At 46.1% G+C, this 22643-nt stretch overlaps 1 protein-coding gene across 1 annotated transcript; it reads left to right on the top strand.

Moving 5' to 3' along the window:
* Nucleotides 1-1060: 1060 nt before the first annotated feature.
* On the top strand, nt 1061-18745 carry LRP11 (LDL receptor related protein 11). The gene is made up of 7 exons (XM_032184900.1): nt 1061-1601; nt 6678-6841; nt 8575-8716; nt 10758-10883; nt 11630-11839; nt 16924-17025; nt 17303-18745. Exons 1-7 carry the CDS (start codon nt 1061-1063, stop codon nt 17455-17457), a joined length of 1440 nt encoding a protein of 479 aa, XP_032040791.1. The 3' UTR covers nt 17458-18745.
* The last annotated feature ends 3898 nt before the right edge of the window (nt 18746-22643 follow it).

The following is a 22643-nucleotide window of genomic DNA, read 5'->3' as shown; positions in this document are numbered from 1 at the left end:
CTTCAGAATTGCTGCCATCACTGACAGCTGGAAACTATCTTTTTGGCACAACTGGACATGCTAAGGGTGGTGGCATGAGCCACCCTCTCTGCCCTGTAAACAGGTCCCCACTAATCAGCACCAGTTGTGTGCCAGCTGAGAGCCAGGAGCTTCTGCTCCAACAGAGGAGCCCTTGGGTGACTATGAGGATGGGACAAGCAATTACAACCTTGCGCATTTGGTTACTTCTGCCAACTACAGGCACCATATTAGTTGTGGGAGCTCTAATTATGCTTTACGCTCTGGCAGCACAAGTAGTATCAGAGAGTATACGGACAGAGCAGTTGGAAAACAGTGCCACAGGTGGCAAACTGGTGTGTCACAGTCAGTATCTCTGCTGTGAACAGATTAATCACCTCTCCAGAATTTTCCCATGCAAAATAAATAAATAAATAAATAAATAAATAAAATTTTAGCTTGATTTTCAGATGAAATGATTATTTTATCTTTATGTTGGCAGATGCTATGGATTATGTTATCTTGTTGTCTAGCTGCTCCATCCTCCTTCCCTTATAACTTTTGGATGCATTGACCAGTTTCAACTAAATCTGATAGGAAATCAAGGAGAAAAAAATGGTTGGATATTGGGAAGAACTTCTTTACTGAGAGGGTTGTGAGGCATTGGAACGGGCTGCCCAGGGAAGTGGTGGAGTCCCCATCCCTGGCGGTCTGTAAAAGACGTTTCGATGTAGAGCTTGGCGATATGGTTTGGTGGAGGACTGTTAGCGTTAGGTCAGGGGTTGGAGCGGGTGATGGTGGAGCTCTCCTCCAACCCAGACGGTTCTGAATGTCCTGGGCACCCCCTGAGGGCCCTGAGCAGCAGGGTGCTCGGGTGGACTGGTTGGGGCGGCAGCCGTGGCTGCTGCTGTGTGGGCGGGCCGTGCTCCGAGCCGCGCACCGCGGCCCCTCCCGGCGGAGCTGTTCGTGCGGCCGGGTGCTGAGCGCGGCGGCTCCGCGCCTGCCTGGCAGCCGGGCGGGGCCGGCGGGGGGAGCCGGGCCCTGGTGGGCCGCCGGCGGGGCCATGTCGGCGCTGGTGCTGCTGCTGCTGGCGGCGCTGGGCGGCCGGGCCGTGCTGCCGGGCGGGCGCTGCGCGGCGCCGCTGGCCGAGCTGCGCTCGCAGCTCTCGGGCGTGGAGTCGCTGCTGGAGGAGTTCCGCCGGCAGCTGCAGCAGGACGAGCCGGGCCCGCCGCCGGCCGCCGGCTCGGCGGTGGCCGGGGGCGAGCGCTGCGGCGGCGGCGGCGGCTTCGGCTTCTCCGCCAGGCCCGACTCCATCATCCGCACCAAGGACTCCATCGCGGCCGGCGCCACCTTCCTGCGGGCGCCCGGCGGGGCGGCGGGCTGGCGGCAGTGCCTGGACGCCTGCTGCGCCGAGCCGCGCTGCACGCTGGCCGTGGTGCAGGCGCCGGGGCGGCCGCGGGCAGCGGCAGCAGCAGCAGCAGCAGCAGGAGGAGGAGGAGGAGCGGATCTGGGCTGCTACCTCTTCAACTGCACCCACCGCGGCCGGCCCGTCTGCCGCTTCGCCCCGCACCGCGGCTACAGCACCTACAGCCGGCGGCGCGCCGGTAAGATGGCTCCGGGGGGGGAGGGAGGGGGGGCGGCCGCCATTTGCTGCCCCGCCGCGGCCGGGGGGGGGGTCCTGGTTCAGGGCTCGGCTGCATCGCTGCTGCTGGGCATGTATCCTCACCGCCTGTCTGCAGCGCCTCGTGGCTCTTTATTCGTGAACCACCTGGCAGCACAAGGTGCGGGGTGGCTGGGAACAGGGTGTCCGGGCGGCCTCTGCCTTGTGCCCTCGGCAGGGGGGACATCAACGCTGAGCCCCCCTCCAGCGCTGCTGAGGTTATGGCAGTGCCTGTGGGGAGCTGCTGGGGGTACAAGGGGGTCACTTTGTAGAAGAGTTTAGGTGTGTAACTACTGCAAAGTGCCTGGGTAGATGAACTAGAAAGTTAGAAGAAGGAATTTGTAGAATTGAAGATGAGGGAAGCCTAAAATGCCTCAGAAACCCAAGGTAGGACCTCAACGTTTACAGCCAGGCAACTGTTAGGTCTGTGGTATTGTTTATGTAGCAACTTCTGGGTAATTCTGTTTTATGTCCCTTAATGTGTGCACTTGCAAGATAGAAGGCATAAGACTAGCTTTTAAATCAAAGTCACAGAGAATTAGGCATCTCTGAAAACCTTTGAAAACATCTCTGGATGGCCTTCATCGTTTTGAACCGCCTCGGTTCCATTAAAATCTTAAAATCTGACCCTAGTGTAGAGTGCAGTCAGACACGATAAAGGTCACACTCGTTGAAGTGATAATCCACCTATTGGAAATCTTGAATTCCAAAGCTTTGCCTTTTTGGCAGCTTTCATGACTATCAGCACGGGGTTAGCAAGGCAATTTAGGTTTCTAATCTGCAAATTGCTCTGTGTCCTGATGGGTTTATTTAAAAGTCTGCCTCGTGGGTGAGGGTGGTATCAGGAACAGGAGATTATGACTTCTTAATGCAATTAAGCTGGAGATGAAGCAGAGCCACAAAGGAGAATGAACTTTTATTCAAACATCTGTCAGCTGTGACATAAACCAGGAAAGATAAATCAGATTAGATTATTTTGCCATCTGATGTCATGTTACCTCTGCATTCTTGAATTTTATTGAAAAATTAATCTGGACAACAATGGGTAATAGGGCAGTGAGGATAGACCCTTTGTCCCTTATGTCACCACATGATCAAATCTGGGAAGTTTAGGAAATAGCTTTGCATTTCAAGATTTTATGATATGAGGGCATCACCTTTTACCTGTTCTTTTCTTTCAGAGTACTGTGGTGGTGTGTCTTCTGTTGTTTACTCTTTGATAATCCTACACCAACATCTACCCATAAAGATGGTGTCCTTGTAATTCCAAAATACTTCTGAGCATTAGTAAACAGTGATCTCTAGGGCATTCTGTTTGTGTTTATGTTAAGGATCTTCAGTAAGCCAAAAACAATTGCATATCTGGCTCTAGAAGCAGGTAATGAGGGAGATGTATCCTTCAGATCATGTACATCTCTGTGTACTGGAAAAGTCAGTGGAGTGGTGAATTTTTGAAGCTGGCCTTTCCATGGTAAATCAGAGCCCTGATTTTATTTTCTTTTTACACCCGATTTTTGCTGGCTCAATTGTTGATTCACATAGCACGTTCAGGCAGTTCGTGTAGCTTTAACAGTGGAAACCCATGTGGCTGTACTGAAAGAAGAGGTAAATCCTTTTTGCCTTTGTGCAGCAAATCCAAAATTCCTGACATAGAAAGGCTTTGAATGCCTCACGAGAGATGTGTAACATCCCATCTGTGATGCGCGCTGCTGGTGAGCAGTGACCATTCAACGTCAAGGTAAACCGATACCGAAGAAAATGAGGCATTGGTAGTGAAATAACCTTTTATAACAAAGCCCTCATTCAGACAACTAGCTGGCAGCTTCATTGCTGGTGGGCCAAGCCTGTATGGAGGAGGAAGTAGAACAAATGCAGCCTGTCATGTTGTCCCCACTTCAGAAAAAGGGGTTGCTTATAAAGTTATAGCCCATGTTGTAGAGAGCAGCCAGCCCCAGCATCTCAGTGTTGTCCTGATGTATCAGTTTCATATTACATACATTCAATCTGAATAAAAGCTAGGAACAGAAGTTAAAAGATGCTTTACGAGCTTGATTTTTCTACTAACCTGGGGCTGACAGCCCTTTATCCCTGTGGCTGTAGATTACCCCCAAGTATGCTTCCTTTCTTTTTTACACTGACTTCTTAGAAGCATGTACTGACCATGTGTGGGGCTATTTCACCCTGTAAAGATAATACATCCCCTTGTTCAAAACTTTGCCGTGGAAAAAGTCTTCAGCTCGTGAGGCTGACTCTTCCCATGCCAGATGTCTCTCTCAGGTCATGTTTTTCTTTACAAGTGTAAGAGACTAGTTGATTTGCCATCGATTTACCTTTCCAAAAATGTTCTGGTAGCTTACAAAGGCATTGTGCCTTCATCCTGCGTTTTGGCAGGAAGGAACCTTTGCGTTGTCCCAGCACAGCTCCTGCCAGGACAGCTCGGGCCGCTGCAGCGTAACGTTAGTCCAGGAGGAGAAAGCATCTTTATTGCTTATGGTCCGGGGGAACTGGGGCTCGCCTCTACCCTGGAGTTTCTGCAGGGAATTGGTCAAGTCGTTTCAAGCAGATGGGTGATGTGCAACCACTTTCTGAGCTGAGAGGGAGAGAACGGGCTGTGCTGTTTCAGACCCTGGTCAGTCGAGCTCATTATCCTCTTTTTGGCAGTGATGGGTAAAGTAAATAGCCACGTAAAGACTGCACATAGTTCCTACCTACCCCATAAGAGTTGTCCTGGCACCACAATGATGGTGTTTATTAACAGTATTTTTTTGCACCTAAATGGTGCTTTTTAAACACCCTGGGCTTTGAGAACTCTGTGTACACACACTCGGCAAAGCTTCCTGTGCCAGCTGGAGCAGTGGGAACAGTTTCATACTTTCTATTATTAGATGCTTTTTTCAGTTATTTGTACGTTCCCCTACGTGAAGGCGTTTGCATTGGAATGTGCTGTGTCTGGTTTCATTTGTCTTTCCCTGACGCTTTCATAGGAGTGTCTTAGAGCAAAGCAGCAAAGAGCAGGTCTGTCCTGCAGTCACTGCTGGAAACTGTGCCACTGCTCTGTTGGCTTCTGTGCCCTCCGGCAGGCTCTGGAAATGGGATGGGAGTGTATGAAAGGAAGGCTCCCGACACTGGCAGGAAGCACCTTGTGCAGCTCTACCCACACCAAGGGAAGTTACAGGCTCAGGAGATGCTTTTCAGAGCTGCATATCAATGCTCTGTGCACCTACCTTCTTCATTCAGCCCGCTGCATGCCCTGACCGCTGTGTGAAGAAGGAAGGAAGATGTCTCCTGCAAATACTGAGGCACCAAACCTGTATTTTCAATACATCTCAGTACACTTTGGAGAAGAAGTGAGCTGTGTGGCATGTTTGCAGGGGGGCAGAAGGAGAGCAGAGGTCAAGGAGCAGAAAGCACCCTGCCACTTCAGAGTGCCAGGGATGTGCCATGCCCAGAGAATGAATGATACCTGGGCAGGGAACTACAAAAAGATACGTTCTTGTGGGTAAAGCTGTCAAATGCTCACTTGCAGAACTGGATTTTATCTGTCTCTGTCCACTGCATTTCCTGAATGATGCCGGGCAGATCACTTCTCACAGGTCATTTCACTTGAGGTACCATGCATTTTGTTAGCCTCACCTGAAAAACTTCTGCTCTGATTGGCAACAGTACTTAATACTCACAACATTATTCAGTAACAACTGTGTTTGGAATAAAAGAAAATGCCACAAATCTTATGAACATTAAAAAAAAAAAGTTTTGGATGTCTTCAATTAGGTACTTAAAATGGTACTTAAAAACTTGGTGCTCATTTCTGATCATTTATATCATGATGTTCTTGAGCACAACTTCACCAGGACTTCAGCTTACATTAAATAAGGTTTTCACTCCCGTAAGGGTGTATTACAAGAGACCAAGAGTGTGAAGTTAGGCAGAGTGCTGCAAAAGGTGTGCAGGGACTGCCATATGAATGTATATGTAATTTATATTTACATCAAATTTCCTTAACTCATAGTAAAATAAAACAACACAACACTGATGCTAGCAGTCGTGTTGTATTAGAGAAACATCCATGTACACAGAGAGGTTTCCTGTGCAGTAGGCTTGCAATGTAGCAGTTATTTCCTGGAGACAGAATCATAGAATAGAATCATAGAATATCCTGAGTTGGAAGGGACCCTTAAGGATCATCAAGTCCAACTCTTGACACCGCACAGATCTACCCAAAAGTTCAGACCATGTGACTAAGTGCACAGTCCAATCTCTTCTTAAATTCAGACGGGCTCGGTGCAGTGACCACTTCCCTGGGGAGCCTGTTCCAGTGTGCAACCACCCTCTCTGTGAAGAACCCCCTCCCGATGTCAAGCCTAAATTTCCCCTGCCTCAGCTTAGCCCCGTTCCCGTGGGTCCTGTCACTGGTGTTAATGGAGAAAAGGTCTCCTGCCTCTCGACACCCCCTTACGAGGAAGTTGTAGACTGTGATGAGGTCTCCCCTCAGCCTCCTCTTCTCCAGGCTGAACAGGCCCAGTGACACAGCTCTGAATACTGAACAGTTAACTGAGTTAAAACATAGGTAGATAGATATTACTTCATTTAAATCATGCACTATTGAACATGTTGCTTCTGGCATTTTTAAGCCTTCAAACAAACAGAAATAATATATTCTTATCTCCATTAATCTTGTAGTTTGTAACACAAGTTCTTTTGCCTAGTGGAAGCTTAAGTTTTGAGGAGCTTTTGTTTTTCATCACATGGTGTGAGTTTGGGCTGCAGCAGCATCCCAGCAGCATCTGACAGCCCATTCAGCTAACAGCTACAGACATGCTAAAGTGGTTAACTGAATGGTCCCTACCTGAGACTGAAGAATATAGCTACTGAGTGCTGAGTAGTGTTTGTTCTCTTTTTCAGGAAGTCGCACGGCTGTGAATCAATAACTTAACCAAGAAAAATCTGCTTGATATAAATAACCACCCAATTCCCCCTGATAAATAACTGAGCCTCTCTTTCTTTTTTTTTTTTATTGAAGAAGAAGAATATGATGAGCCTCCCCTGTGCAAGGCAGGGCAGGATGTTGTGCTGCAGTCACCTGTCGACTGGGTGCTTTTGGATGGTAGAGAAAGTTCGGATGACCATGGAATTGTGCAGTATGAATGGACGTTGCTCCAAGGCGACTCAGCTGTTGAAATGAAGGTACTTCGAACTGGAGATATTTAAGACCTGTCTGGATGCCTCCCTGGGCAGCGTGCTCTAAGGAACCTGCTTTGGCAGGGAGGTTGGACCCGATGATCTTTCGAGTTCCCTTCCAACCCCTACAATTCTGTGATTCTGTGATTTAAAATTGACCATCAAAAGAGGGATTCTCCATCATACCCTTCTTTGTGACTGCTGTAAGAGCAGCAGAAATGGAAAGGAAGAATATCTCAAACCCATAGAGTCTACTGACAGTCTGTTCATAGTCCATGGTATTACGGGAACACTGGGGACTCAAACTACAGTCAGCCAACTCTGAATTACTTGAGGTTGCATTGCAATTTGACACTGTTATATCAAAGACCACTGTGAGTTTGTTCATTTAGTATTTTATCCGCTTTTAAATTAAAAGGTCAAGGGAGTACAGGAGTACATAAGGAGTCCAGACAGTGTAATGCATAGAAATGTCTTGAGTGGTGCTTTAAGAGTGGTTGCTAGATACTGTTAAAGTTCAGATGTTTATTTTCACTCAGATTCACTCGATAAGTTTGAGACCAGTTCTTTATTTAAACCTGCAAAATTCACATTTGTGTTGGTGATTTCTTTATATTTGATAAATGAAAACAATTCTGACACAGATTCATGCTTTTTATTGTGTTCAGATGAGCAGGGATTTCTCGCACAGATATGTACACTGATGGTTTTCCATGGTAGTTTAACTTTTAGTAGAGTTAGTAATTGTGATTATTTGTACAGTCTGCACTTGCTATCCTTAGTGCTTTTGTTGCTATCCTGAAGTTAGTGGATTTCTTGTAATCTATTCTTAATAAACTGTACATGAGTCCTTAGCTGCAAGGGAAAATGAGATGGTATTTATTTAAGATAAAAGGCAGCTGTTGCATTGCACGTACGTATCAAAAATAAACAGAAGGCACAGGAGGGCAGAGACTGCTATAAAGATGTCTTATCATATCATAGAGGGAAGCCAGTGGAAATTTTTTTTTCTATTGTGACTGATTAGCTTAAGGATAATTTGCTTCTCAGATTTCTATCCACATGCTGTAGCTGCAAAGCTCTGGCAGTTGTAGGCAATTGTTGGTCTGGTTTGTTTGTTTGTTTTTTTAATGCTGATTATCTGGAAAGTTACTGTCTAGTCCGAGCCAAAGTTTGGAACAAAGGAGGCACACTAAGGGATCCGTAAGGGCAGAAGAGAGAGAAAGAGAAAAACACAGAGGTTGTCAGGAAGAGCAGTGTATTCTGAAGTCAGCGGTGCTTCTCTGGATGTGCACTGAGAAGAGAGTTGGACTCTGTGGTTCATGAGTTCTAAATTACATATTTGCTCTCCCAGTAGCCATGGTGAAGAACAGCAGATGTTTCTGAGATCATATTTAGTTCTGCGATACAATAAAGAATAAAATTCTGAAGTGTCACATTCATCATCAGGAGGTAATCAACAGAATGATTAGGTAACACTGCATTTGGATAAATGCAAGGGAAGAAGAATACAAAAGGAAAGAAATTTCAGGTTAGGAAAAAATGAATTTATCAATACATTTAGTAATAAAGCTAGGTCTAGGACTCTACTGACATATTTATTGAAAATTCCAGTTCTCTTAAGAGAAGCATTTAATCTGTATGAAAGGCATCGTGCAGAAATGATCTACCTAGTCCTAGAAATTACGGACAGATCCTTTATACCAGCCTGACTTTTTTCTCTGTTTTTCTTCTATCAGGTACCACAGCCAGGAACACTGAAGCTGTCTCACTTCCAGGAAGGCACGTATATCTTCCAGCTAACCGTGACAGACACTGCTGGTCAGCGGAGCTCGGATAACGTCTCTGTGACCGTTCTCCCTATGGCTCATTCTGCAGTAGGTGAGAAGCTGAGTGCAGTCGGTGGCCATGTCATGCCCAGGGTACGCTGCTCAGAGCAAGGGGCTTGATGGAGAGAGAAGTCTTACTCCTGTTTCCATCATATTATCTCTCCCATCTTCATTGTATAACAAAATCTCGTTCAGTTTTGAGTTGCTGTTCCAATTTGAGGAAGCAAATACCACATTTGTTAGAGCAATAATACCTAAAGTTTTTAAATGTTCATCCCCATGTGGCGAATAAGCAGGCAAGGTTGGAGAAATGAAATACTGCCGTATGTATCAGACACCATTATTGTTCATTGTGTAGCCAGGTGGCTCATGGAACAGGACAGAGATTGTGGTACAGGGAAGACCCAAGTAAAAGCAGTAAATAGTATGTATGACTCACAGACTAATAAAATTATTGCCTGCATCTGTAGTCTGCAAGGTTTCTGGTTTTCATGCATTTAAGCCTTTCTGTGTAATGTTTGTTAACCAGTGAAACCTTACGTTACTGTGGCAACCAAAACTGGAATTGACCCATCATTTTTTAACTCTGAGCTTAAGAAACAGGGAAAAAGCATAAAAGGTAGGAAGGAAGATAGAAGCCTGTGGCTGTAATTATGCTGTAATTAGCAAGCTGCTAATGTAGATGTGCTGTTTTGGCACAAAGTTAAGGGTAAACTGGCATAATTACTGTGTTCAGCAGACCCAGTGAAAACTTGCTCTGCAGCAGTCCAATATCACTACGTGAAAGGTTTGTCCCAGTGGCAGTAAATGGACATTATATAAATCCACTTACGAGTCTGTTAATAATAGCTGTGTTCTAGTAATAGATGGTAGAATTGTATTCATTAGTGTTTAATTCAGCTAAAGCAGACAGAGAGGTTTGTTTATTTGTTGCTGTGGGCATCTGTGGTATCTCTTGGGTGGAGCATGCAGAGGATTTGCTGCCTTTTTTCTTCTTCTCACTCCCCAAGTATGTTTGCAGTTCGAGTGCTACTGCCATGGTTAAACGAGAGCACAGAGCCTTAATGCTTGCAGCACCTGTGCTATTAGTAGGACTGAAGTTAATGAGATATATTTTCAAACTACAGTTTTGGGGGGCTTAAGCATACGCTTGTGTTCCTGCCATACTTTCATTAGTGTTGTTCAGCTTTAAAAACTGTTGTTCTGGTGCTTCACAGGGTGACAACCAAAGGCTGTGATTTGCTTATGCAAATTGATTTGCTTTTACAACTGTGCCCAAACAGCGAATTTGATAGCGCTTTACAAGCAGTGAAATACACTGCTGGTGGGAGGAGGAAAGCACGTATGTAAACACTTGGTAATTACAAGGTCAGAATGGGTTTCAGGAAAGCTTTTAGAATATAATTGCAGTTGTGAAACATCCAGGGATATCCTCCATTTCCAGAGGAATCTCAGTACTAAAGCAGGCAGCAGGCAGTTCTCTCTGGTGAAGGTCACTTGTAAGACCTTGTGCTCAGCCCTGCTCTGGCAGGATGGATGGGTTGTTCATGCGGATAAATGGCAAGTACTCTTTTAGTATTTTAATTTGGTTACAGAAAACATGCCATAAGAGATTCCATGTAGTCCATAGGTGTGTCTGTAAGATAACTTACTGTCAGAAACATGGAATGAGTATGTAGTAGGAATTACATGCTGGAGAAAGACAGCTCTAACTACAGAGATCTCATGTAAATATTCTTCAGGATTGTCCTAGGTCTTCTAACCCTGCAAAGATCTCTTTTCAGCATAGGCTGGTGGAGATTAAAGCACTATAGGGGTGCTGCATGGCCTGTAGGGCTTCCAGGTTGAGTGGTTTTGAAGTAAAGAGGTTTCCAGAAGAGCAATAAGGGTGCAAGGAACAATGATTAGCTGTATTAGCTTCTCTGTCAACATAATGTCATGTAGCTGGGCCTGGCCTTTCTTCAGCTTTGTCCATGGTCCTTCTTGTCATAGTGTGGTTTGGCATTTTCCTGGCTGCTGCAGATTTTAGTCATTGACTCAGTATTTACTGTTCCTATTTCTTTTTTGGTAATTCGGGAATTGTTTCTCTATAGCCTGTGTCGGGGTTTGCTCTCGCTACCAGTTCATCTGTGATGACGGCTGCTGCATCGACATCACATTTGCTTGCGATGGCGTGAAGCAGTGCCCTGACGGCTCCGACGAGACTTTCTGCCAGAACCGTAAGTGCCCCGTGGGACAGCATAGATTGTGACAGTAACTGCAGACTGTGCAGCCAGAGGGAAATGATGCCCCCCTCTGTGGCTTCTCCTGCCAACAAGCAGCTTGCTCCCAGCGTAGAACCATTAGTTGGTATGTGGGAATGTTTCATATCAGCATTGAGGAGATGCTCAGAAATCTATTCAATTTTTTTCAAAGTGTATCAAAACTATCAAAAGTCCCTGAATAGCAGATTTTGAGTTACAGATCTCAACATTTACGAGATCAGTTCTTTACCTGTGTAGTGATTCTGGAGACAAGAACTCCTGTATTTATCTAAAAGGGCAGCTCAGAGGTGCACTTCAAAGTGCAGCTCTGCACCTTACCTGAATCTGAAACACTGGAAATCTGGATGTATAGAGCAACCAGCTGATTCACCAGTGCACTCTTAGTTTTCATTATTTACCCTCAACATATGCCCACGCTCAGCAAAGTGTACAAAAATGATCAGAGGGTGAATTGGCATAGTGGCTAATCACTCTCCCATTAACATTTCAGTTGCTGGGTTTCACTTTAGGTATGCTCTAGCTCAGCAGCTGAGCAGTGGGCGATCGGTAGCTTGCAATGTATGTGGAACTCACATTTCATCGTATGTCTGAGTCAGGCAAACTTGGTTAGTCTACCTGAAGGCTCATGTTGCAGGGTTTTCTATCAGAATATTCCCGTTCCTTTCCTATATAAAAATTGATTTTTGTTTCTGTTAACATAGTCAGCCAAGGCCGGAAGACAGTGACTCATGCAGCCTTTGGCACTACCCAGCAAAGGACTGTAGGACTGACTGAAAATACAGATGAAAGCTCTGCAGAAAACACCCTGAAAGCCACTGCCAGAAATCAGCCGCTCCTTCCACTGGATGCAGACATGTCTAACCAATCGCTTTCTCAGGGACCAAAGAAACAAAACAGTGGATTTGTGCCAGGTAAGAGCTGAAAAGCATCAGTTTCAATAAATCATCCTGTCTCGAGGAAGACAGGTCTTTCACCTTAAACTGTCTTTTGGTGCCTGGCTAAAAGTAAACTTTTGCAAATGTAAGAAAAATGCAAAAGAAGCCTGCAATAGGTAAGTTACAATTAGTAATTGTCAAGTCTGGTTCGTAGCAGCTGCAAAGAGAAAGTTAACATGTAGAAGCACTAGGAAAAAAATGCAGTCTAAGGAACAAAGCATGCAGTGAGCTAAATAGAAACAGGTTCATCTGTGTAAGCTGATAGATGGGAATCTTTAGATTTGCAGGGTTTTACCTTCAGTAGAACATAACGTGCTGTTCAAATTGACTGAAACCAATTGCATATCTTCTAGTGCTAATTGATGACTTTTTTTCTTCCCTGAAGTAGTATCTTGGTTATTATGGGCACTTTTTTCTGACTTGTATATTCAGAGCAGGAGAAGTCTTTCATTGCTATAGAGTAGGCTCAGTCTTTAGTAACAAACAATCCCAAGTCCCTGTCGTATTCTCTGTACTGGCTGCAAGCCTGTTGTGAGTCAGTGTGTAGGGATGTTACAGGCAGCAGTCACCAAACATTGCCTTGGTAGAACTCCAGAAGCTGCAGTGAAATTGGTGTGCCTTTTAAGGCAGCCAAAGGTGGTTCCCGCTGCTGAATTAAAATGACCTGAAATGGCAAATGGCAGCTGAATGAAAGCAAAACTTCACAGAGCCTAAAATGAGTGCAAGACCTCCCACTTCTGTTTCTTAAGAGTTCAGACTGATTCTTGCTCCCCGGGATGCAGCTAATTATAAACACAGTTTTGTTTTCTTCTTACAACAAAGCTGTGCTCAGTGCCCTCTGCTATTGACTCTCATAAAGAATACTTCCCTAGTTCACACTTCAGATTCTTGTATTTCAATTGTGGAGGCCGCAAAGGGAGTGAAACAATGATCTTCAAGAATTTCACTCCCTCGGTGAATAAGTAGAAACTTGCAGCAAAATCTTGTCTCACATGTTTCCCCCTTTTCTGTCAGTGTAAAAGAACTCGGTGCTCCTTATCGGAATGAGTTAAAACTCTGCAGTCTGCCCCAAACCCATTTGGCATCATAGTTCTGAGCAACACCTGATACAGGGCTACCCAAACTACAGATCAGGTTGCCAAAGGCCATTGCAAACTCCAGTGGAAAGTCAGCTGCTGTGTCTTAAAAGCCATTGGGCTTGTGAATCCAGAAGTAAAACCAGAATTGAGGTCACCAAGCTTGGCCACCTATAATCAATTATAATTGGAAGTGTGTGGAAGAGTGGCTCCTCTGTGTAGTCACTTTCAGTGTTTACCCTCCTGCATGGTGACTTGCTTGCACAGTTTTTGCTCTTAAAGTAGGCTTTTACCCAGCAGGTAAACAGCAAAAGAAAAAAATATTATGAAACTTTAAAAAAATGATGGGGCTTCGGTGATAAGTATAGTACCAGAACCAAAATACCAAAATCTGTTGTTTTAAACAAGCAAGATTTCCAGCTGACCGTGTCTGTCTTTAATGCTTTTGACAAGGCTCAGCCTGAATTTAATTTCAGTTGAATGATACATAAGGATTTACTTGTAGAAAAGAAGGAGCCAGTAACGCAATAGTTTTAACCAGAAAAGCAGCAAACAGTTCAGCAAGTTTTTAAATAGCCTACGGATCAGTTCCAAAGAGGGTGCATGTGGTGGGACATCAGAGGCACTAGGTACCTGGGCCTGAAGGGCAGCTGCCAAAATCTGCATGAGTTTCTGTTTCCTTATGGAGAGATTTAAAATCCATGGAGGTACATTAATGATACACAGAGATCCAAAGAAGTTCAAGTCCTGCCCCACTGGCAGGCATCACAGCCACTAGGGACCTGAGCTGGCAGACATCTAACCCATTCCTAAAAATGCACCCTGATGCAGTGAATTAAGTTTCTGTCCATCACTGTCATCTCAAGGAGATCACAGACCAAATTTAATAATTAGGTGCTACAAAAATGCGATGACTTTTACTCTGTGTGCACGTGCTTTATCTTGGATAACTGCTCCAGACAAAGGGAGAAGTAGATGGGACTTGCCAGCTTCCTGCTAGGATGATTGACTTGGTTTAGAGCAATGCGAGGAGAAAGAAGAGGACAAAATCCTTTCTTAGGGGTGAGAGCACTCCCCTGGGCATCCTGACTGCTGGTCCTTCCTCCAGTTCCAGTACGACAATCCAGTAAGGCAGTCACTGGGCTCACACACACTCTTAGGTTCCCCTGCCTCACTTGGTAGCGTTGCCAGACCCACTGCTGGAAAGAGAATGACTTTGTTAGGGGAGACAGAAACGAGCAGCTCTGAGCAGCACACCTGGAAAAGTGTTCAGGAGAGCAGGGACTGCTGCGCAAATGCCGAGGGGAGGTAAGCAGCACTGAACAGAAATGACAGCGGCAGCCTCAGAGATTCAGCCATTGCAGTGGCTGAAATCCTGTCCCGGGATCTGTGCTTTCCTGAGACAGATGCCAGACCCTGCGCTGGTACTGAGGCAGATCCTGAGCCTCCAAGTCCCGTTGTAAAGGTCTTGGTGGACAGGACAGTCGTATTGCTTGTTGGCTTAGAGCTGACTTTACAAGCATCTAGGCTGATGATAGACTGTTGTAAATCAGACTCATAAATGAGCTTTAATGCTTGTAATGTCAGAGGTGAGAAGCTGTCTAGTTAAGATGCATGTTAAGGGATGTGGCTTTGCAGGCAGCACAGGTTCCAGCACTCCCTCCACTGGGGGGAGCTCATTTCAGGCCTACATCTCTCTTACTTCGTTGGCATTTGCTTCTTTTCCTACATCTGTTTGAATTACAGTGCTGGTTACAACACCAGTAAAGACCCTTCCACCTTTTGTCTGTAAGAATGAAGATACCCAGTAAACGGATCTCTGTGTCAAGGCATGCCATGTTTGTCTTTTCTCATTTGTAAAACGAGCTGGGATGGGCTGTGGCATTCGGGCTGTTGGATAGCTCTTTGCAGCAGGGCTACAATACATCTGTGAGGGTAATACCAAGGGAAATCTATCCCAGAACCCCATATTCTCCTAATAATTATAATAATTATCTGTTCCCAATTTCCCTGAGCCTGTTTCTTTACTCCAGTAGCCTCTCGAATTTGGCTTTGATTTGATACAGGCTTTTTACGGATTTATGCTTAAATATAAAAATGTGAAAATGTGCTCATTCAAGGTGCAGGCTGTTGGAAACTTCTACCTGGCCTAACAGGGAATCTGTTAACAGTAAAATAAAATAAAAAAGTAATTGTGGACAGTGGGTGAGCTTTGTTCTGCCTTTGCAGTGGGGTTTCTCTACAGCAGCGTGACCCCAGGGGAGCACCAGGTCCGGCTTACAGACCACCCTGGGGGCTCAGTGCACGGAGTCTTTTGTAACAGCCTCGTGATTTCCTTCTGTCCAAGCTAGAAGATGAAATGTTTTCTTCTGTAGCTGGGAGTGGGTGCAGGAGGAGGAACTCAGTGTCAGTGAAGGAGTCCTTTCCCCTTGCAGACATAACGGCAGAGCGAGGTAACCCAGACTGCATCTCCTGCAAAGGCCAGCGCAGCACTTCTGCCTGCCTGCCTCCAGTATGCCCTGGCATCATTTCCAGGGGTGTTCTCCAGCCAAAATGCATACTCTGGCACTGCTGCACTTGCGGATGAATACAACAAAAACACAGTGGCAGCAGAGCACACCGGGGTGAGCGATGGGCTAGTTCCTAAGCACCAGTAGCCATCTGAGGAGCCACAGTGCTGTAGCCAGGTGGCATTCCTAAGCAGTCAGAAGGCTTTCACCTCCCGGCGCAGCAAACTGGAACGGACAAATCACCGTAACAGCTTTGCATTGCCCTGGCACAGGGTCTGTGCCGCACCAGCTGTTCGGCAGCACTGCTCGGGGATGGGATTACAACGTTTGACTGAGTGCCCAAGCCTTAGTCATGTTCTCACTGTGGAGGCATCCCCAGCAGTAGCTACTGCTCAGAGCTGAGATGTAGGGTAACCAGAAAGGGCTATAAATTGCAATTCCTAGGCACAGAATAGAAAATGAAGAGAGAGTCAAAATAAAACCAAGCCCACATAACACGCTTTAGTCTAATATTGTTAAAATTATTACTAGGCAGGCAAGAAGCCCAAATTTATCAAAGTTACATCACCTCAGGGAAAAAAAATCTCTTTTCTCCACCTCTCTAGAGTTACCTGACAAAATCTCGCCGGCGAGCTTAGTACTCCGAGTCAAAGCAGCACCAGTGGGGTGAACTGATTATCGTGAAGGCATTGCATTTAGCTGTCAGTCTTGCATTAAGTGGTCCCATAGCTATCAGTGCAGGACTCCGGTGTGAGGGCAGGAGGAAGGAGTCCCAGCTGCATTACTCTTTGCTCTTGTGAAGTAAAACTGCAGTGGTCTGCACTCCCAGGGTGAACACTTCTGGACAGCAAAGCGTGTGCGCTCTCCTCTTGTGTCGTTACCAACAGTGCTCTGTTGCTCCTCCTCTACCACACACAGCTGAAGTGCCTAAGTTACCGTTTTTCAAACATTTTCCCCACGTATTTTCATGTCTTCCAAGTACTAGGTTCTGCTTTTGTATGTGTCAGATATTAGGCAAAATTAAGGGAGCTTGAGCAGTCAAACCATGCACCTCCTGCTTTACAAACCATAAGGATGGAGATAACATGACTTGAAATGGCCTCATTTTCAGCTATATGTAACTGCTTCAGTAATGCTTTAGCTCATATTGGTGTATAGCCTGTTAGGAAAGCTTTAAGAGAGAAATTATATCTTTTTTTTTCAGTGGAAAGTGACCCCACATGGGTTTGGTTGAGATGCACTGCGGTTTGTGATGAAAAAAATGAATTTATATTTTAGTATGAGTTTCACATTATTTAAAAAAAATAAATAAATTACATGATAAGAATCAGCAGTTTTTAAACTGTTTTTTTTTCTTTTTTTTTTTTTTTCTAAATTCAAATGCTTTCATGTTATTTGATTTTAGTATCCTGTGGATAAGACTTCCTGAGTTGCTCAACTGCAATATTCATTTGTCTTGCTTCGTTTTCTGCAGATAACAGTTCCTCAGGGAAAAAAACAGATGATAAAGATGAAAATGGCATAACTGTGCCAAAGAGAGATCAGCTTGGAGGTGGTCACCCAGTCCCAGAAACAGGTAAGACTGACTGCGTGAATTCATTTTGAGTTACGTTGGAGTTTTTCAGTCAGGTGACACAGACCCAGACGCTGCTGTCAGGGACTGAGCAGCGTGCTTCCATGTTCTGACCCACTCTCAGCACGTGATCACACAGTTTAATTTCTCAGTGTGAGTTTCTCCAAATATTAGCACCCAGCTGATAGAGCAGCTGTGTTTTTAAAGAGAATTTTGAGGTTTTCTCTACTGTTTTCCCACTGCATTAAATAAAGCATAATCTGTCTTAATCTCTCTGCAGGTGCTGTACTGCCTTTGGCCTTAGGCTTGGCCATCACGGCGTTACTGCTGCTTATGGTTGCTTGCAGACTGCGTTTAGTGAGACAGAAGCTTAAAAAAGCTCGACCCATTACATCTGAAGAGTCTGATTACCTCATCAACGGGATGTATCTCTGAAAATCAGATCTAGGTCTGTCGTTTTCTCCCCTTTCTCCTGTGTCCATGTACCTCTGCCTCTAAAAAAGGACCAAAGTCTTTAGTTAAGTTTCAAATGTAGAAGCCTCCAAGGTGAGGAACGCGTTCTCCCCCTTTGAAGAAGTAAAGATGTGGGTGGATGCCCACGGTCAGAAGCTCAGAAGCCTTCAGGCTCCAGCAGACTCTGTAGAAGACGCCGCCAGGTGGAGACCCCCCCGGGGCCGTGGGGGTGCCCTCACCCTCCCCGCAGCAGCCGGGCCCCAGGGCCCTGTGCTGGGGCAGCCAAGGCAGCAGGTCCCCGTGGCACTGCCCGGGGCGTAGAGGGCAGCTCGTCCCTGCCCTGCTGCTCCACGCTGGGTACGGGGACGCGCTTACCCGACGCACAGGGAGCGGTTTCATGAAAGAATTTTGTTTTGCTTTGTTAATTAAAAGCAATCGCCATCTAAGCACCAGCTTTTGTAACGAAATTTGGGATTTAAGGAACAGATTGTATTTTTCATTCGTAGTTTAAACCTCTCTGCAGCTAACAGAGCCACGCTCACTAAAGTGAAAACATGAGTAGAGGAGCAGTTTGGACTTGGCAGTGTCCAACAGCTGTTGGGTGCGATCCCGGAGCTGCATCTCCCCGGAGCTCGTGGCTTGTTGAGCCTTCTCCACCCCAGCTCCACGCACTCCACCTTGCAAAAGAGCAGCGGGCTGCAGCTCTGCTCTGACACCAGCCCCAGCTTTGCTAGCAGTGGCCGGGTTTGTGGTGTTGGGAGTTCCTTCGGGGTGAAAACCAAAGTTAGTGGTAGCCAACCAGGCACGGTCAGCGTGACTGCCGCCTCCAGCAGAGCGGCTGAACCCCACCCCTTCTTCCCCGGAGCCTGGGGGCTGTGCTGGTGAACTCCTAGCTCCCTGCTAAGCTTGAAAGCTTCAGCGACGTGTCCCCACCCCAGCAAAATTCTCCTAGAATTAGAGCAAGTAATTGATATGTGTGAGTGAACTTCAGGTGTGTTAACAGTAAATCGTGTACAGTACATGTTATATATACCTACGTACCGACACCGTGCCGTCTATCTCGTTTGACCGTCCGAGGATGTCGCATTCATCATGGGTCCCAATAAAAGCAGAGGCAGGTGAGGCATGCATCTTTTTGTATGTCGTCTTTTGTACTTCAGTAACTCCAAGTCTACAAGAACCTTGCCATGATAAACAGATAGCTCTTTGAGTTGCTTGGTCTCGTTTAATTTATGTAAAATAGCTCTAATAAACCTGTTTTATTCTTACATCTCCTGCATTGCATTTATCTTCAGCTACCAGATAAATTCTGGGTAACATTCCTCCCAACAGATAGATAGGAGCATATAAAATAGGCACCACAGAAGGGCCTTAGAAGAAGGTGGGATGTGCACGGTGGGGGGAGGTGTAGAGACGTTTTGTTGCAGGAGGACCGAGAAGAGGGCCATATCTCCCATCTTCACCCATCATCACCTGTCTCAAGAGCAGGACTCAAGCTGTGCATCAAGCAGGAGTGAATTGGGTTGGCAGTGCTGCTTGCCAGGGCCTTTCTGCTGGTGCTCTCCGCTTCCAACTTGGGGGCACAGCCTACAGCAGGCGTGGCGCGTAGCACAAGCCCCGAAAGGCTACTTGATAAATCCAGCCTTCTAGGAAAGATGCGCTGCCCATCTGCTAGGGATATATCCCCTATTATATTGAAAAATCATTGCTTTTGCTTTATTTGGGTTTAAGCAGCTAATCCTTCACCATCTCCCCATAGCAGCTTTTTTTCTCACCGTGCACGTACCGCTCCTATTACCAAAATCCCTGACAGCAAGCATAGCACAGGACAAAGCTACCAGTATGCTGCAGGTGCCAGTCTTCCCAGAGACCTTTCTTTCTATGTGGTGACATTTGCTGCCATGCAGACCACCACACTAAAGCAACTGAAACTCCGCAGCTAGACTGAAGTTTACAAAAGGGTCGCACCTCACCAGGAAGCGTGGGCATCCACAGCTCGATTCAGAGCAAGACAAAGTTGGCAGAGTATGAGATTGCCTCAGCAGCTGCTAGCATCTCAATAACATTTCACTTTCTACAAGCTGTGAGACTTCAAATGAGTAATGCTGAACTCCTGGGCTGGAGCACGCCCAAGCACCAGCAGAAAAAGCCGTGCCACGACACCACTGCCAAGGTGCTGGGGGTGCTGCCCCTCTCCTGGGGCTGCTCCCAGCCCTTGCCTGCTGCCAGCACCACTCCGTAGCCCTTCCCCAGCAGCTCCCAGGGCTGAGTCTGTAACGTGCTCCATCCACTTGTTTTTAATTACGAGTGTCCTTAGCCAGAGGACAATACCGGTTGCTTTGATAGCACACACCTGTGGGCATCACTCTGTGTATTAGGAGAGCCCATTACAGACTGTTTAGTCAGTGTGTTTTCATGTTGATCAAGGTAGGTACTTCAGTTCAAATGCTTTTTTTCCATAAGGCACCTGCCCGATTTTGCAGGGGTCTTAGCCTGAACACCCCCGTTGCCTTTCCATAGCCCTGCAGGATCACGGCAGTTCCAGAAGCACATTTGGAAAACAAAAAGGCTGAGATAGGTCAACGTGATGCTCCATTTACTGTTTTAAATCCTAAATAAAGCATAAAGGCTCCAGTCCCAAACTGCAGAGCGAGTCAGAGGCAGCGACCAGCAGCAGCACAAACATGCTGCCCGAACAAAGCGGAGCCTTTCCAGCAGGCTCAGCGGGCTGACAGCCACACAGCACAAAGGTCTGAGCTTGCTGCTGCTGTCACGAGCATCAGGAACACGATTTTTCAGTCTCTGCTGGCAAAAGCTAAAAGAGTAAAAGCACAGGGGAAAAAAAAAAAAAAAAAAAGGATTCAAAGAGCTGATGGACATACGGACCAAAAAAAAAGTCACAAAGCAATTAGCTTAACTGAGGTGGGGGAATATGTAATGTGTAGAAGTACCTTTGCTAAATATTTTTCAACTAGTAGTTACTTAAATTGGGAAGCAAGAATGCAAGGCTACAAGCACACGTGCAATACAACAGAACCACTTGCAGAGCACTGAATGCTGGACCCCTGAAACACAAACACTGGGAGCACTGAACTGAATCTACAGAAAAAAAAAGCAGAAATGAGCTTTTATATGGTTTAAAACATACAATCCTATCCTAAAGATGACAGAACAAGAACTTTTACCATAGTTCTTCACAACTACCATCCCCTAACACACAAAAGAGATACATTTATGGTATTTAAATTCAAAACAAATGACTGAACAACAGAGATATAAAGGGGGAGCAGGAGACTTGACTCTGCATAGGACTGGAAAGAACTGGGAAGTAGGCAGTACAGTGAGAGGTAGGGACCGTGAGGAAAACATCCCTAAAGGCTAATTTCATGCCCAAGAAACTACTGTCCTTTGGGTGATGCCATGGCTAGGGTGATGAGTTTCTCCTGAGCTCTATCAGGGAATTACAGTCATGAAGCAGATGCTTCATGAACCACACATTTCCCTAAACAGAGGCCTTTGAGACCGCCCTTTTGGTCCAAAAGGCATCTGAAACAAAAGTTACTGATTCACCTCAGATGTCCTTCCTTCACTACAGAGAAAAAAAAAAAAAAGTGGATTTGGCAGAACACACTACACAAGACACTTAATCTGTTCATAATAAAGAAGTAAGATGCAAACATATGCCTAAATGCGGCTGAAAATGGGACTTCAGCTTCTCGGAAACTTCAGGGAATGCTTTCAAGAACATGCAGCAGGTCAGTTCCTCGGAAGCGCGGGGTGAACATGGCTGGACTACAAAGACACATTAAAAGATGAAAGTGAGATCTCAGAGAAACAGCCAACAATCTTCATGAAACTAATCTGTTCCCACCACAGAGCTGTTTAAAAGGCAGGGGATTAAGGCATTCACGTTTCCACGTTTGGTGCGATGAGACAAGGGAGCTCCCTCCATTGCCCGCCACAGAAGCTTTCAGTTTTCAATGGGTAGCTGGAGGTCCTACACCCACATTTCAGCAGTAGCCATGTCCTTTAATTTCATTAACTTAAAGAAATGGGGTTTGTAACTCCTGAGCATGGTCTGAGGGGTGTCTCAGCAGCCTCAGTAACACCCTGCCAAGAGGGCAGGAGCACAGGAGCTGCAGCGTTAGGCCGTGGTGCTGCACACACAGCTTCCACCTGGCAGGGATGAAGTACAGGAGGCAAACAGGGCAGGGAGGAAAGTTTATAGCATTTCTGGCTGTGTAGGGCCAAGTTTTACCCCAAGCTGATTTCCTCAGAGCCAGCTGAGGCACAAAAGCCCAGAACTTTCTGGAAGCACTCAGGGCACACAAGTACATCTCAGTGACAGAAAAGGCAAAGGGTGTGAGAGGGCCTTACAGGTGTCAAAACCCCTGGAGCTTGCCACCCTGTCACAGGAACTGCCGCCAGCTTGCTCCAGGGCCTGCCACAGGGAGCCCGCGGCTGTCGACCATCGCGTTATTGCCTGCTTGGAGCTCGCTGACCACAAAACGCCTCAGGAACCACCCAGGGGGCCTCTGCCAGCAGGGCCAACCTGCACCCTGCATGCATTAGCTTCCCTCCAAAAATCATGCAGTGGTTTCTGTTCCCTAGTTAGCCAGCTGGTTTGACTGGAAACCATATGGCCCTTGGTTCCCCTGCTCGGCCTCTGGAGGCTTTCCACTGGTAATACCTGGATCCGGGACTGCCACCACCCCAGCCAAACTGTTCTCCCTCCCCAGTCCTTAAAACCACCTGTAACCAAAACCAATCTAGTGAGGCATCCCTGCATCTCTGGAAGGTCTGGAAAAGGAAAAAGGAAAAAAAAAAGGTCTTTACCCCTACAACCGGCAGGCCCAGCTAGCTGTCCTGAGGCCCCGAGGACAGGCAGAACTAACACCACACACAGGACTCATTCAGGCCACTCCCCAAAACACGCCAACATCCACCAGAGGAAATTCCAAAGATCACGGTGAAATTCCACTTACATCCCAAACAGCATTACCAGGCTTGGTAATTGCTGTAATATCCTGCAGTACGTTAATTAACAGAAAATGGACAAACGTTTCTGGTCATTCAGATTTTTTTTTTATACATGCTTGCTTGCTTTTCGGACATGTTAAGATCTGTAAAGGCAAAAAAAAATAGTAATAAATATTCAGACACCTAAA

This window comes from Aythya fuligula, chromosome 3 (assembly GCF_009819795.1).
Source record: "Aythya fuligula isolate bAytFul2 chromosome 3, bAytFul2.pri, whole genome shotgun sequence".
Taxonomy (NCBI): Eukaryota; Metazoa; Chordata; class Aves; order Anseriformes; family Anatidae; genus Aythya; species Aythya fuligula.
The sequence above is the reverse complement of the archived record's forward strand: the minus strand, read 5'-3'. Positions and strand labels throughout refer to the sequence as shown.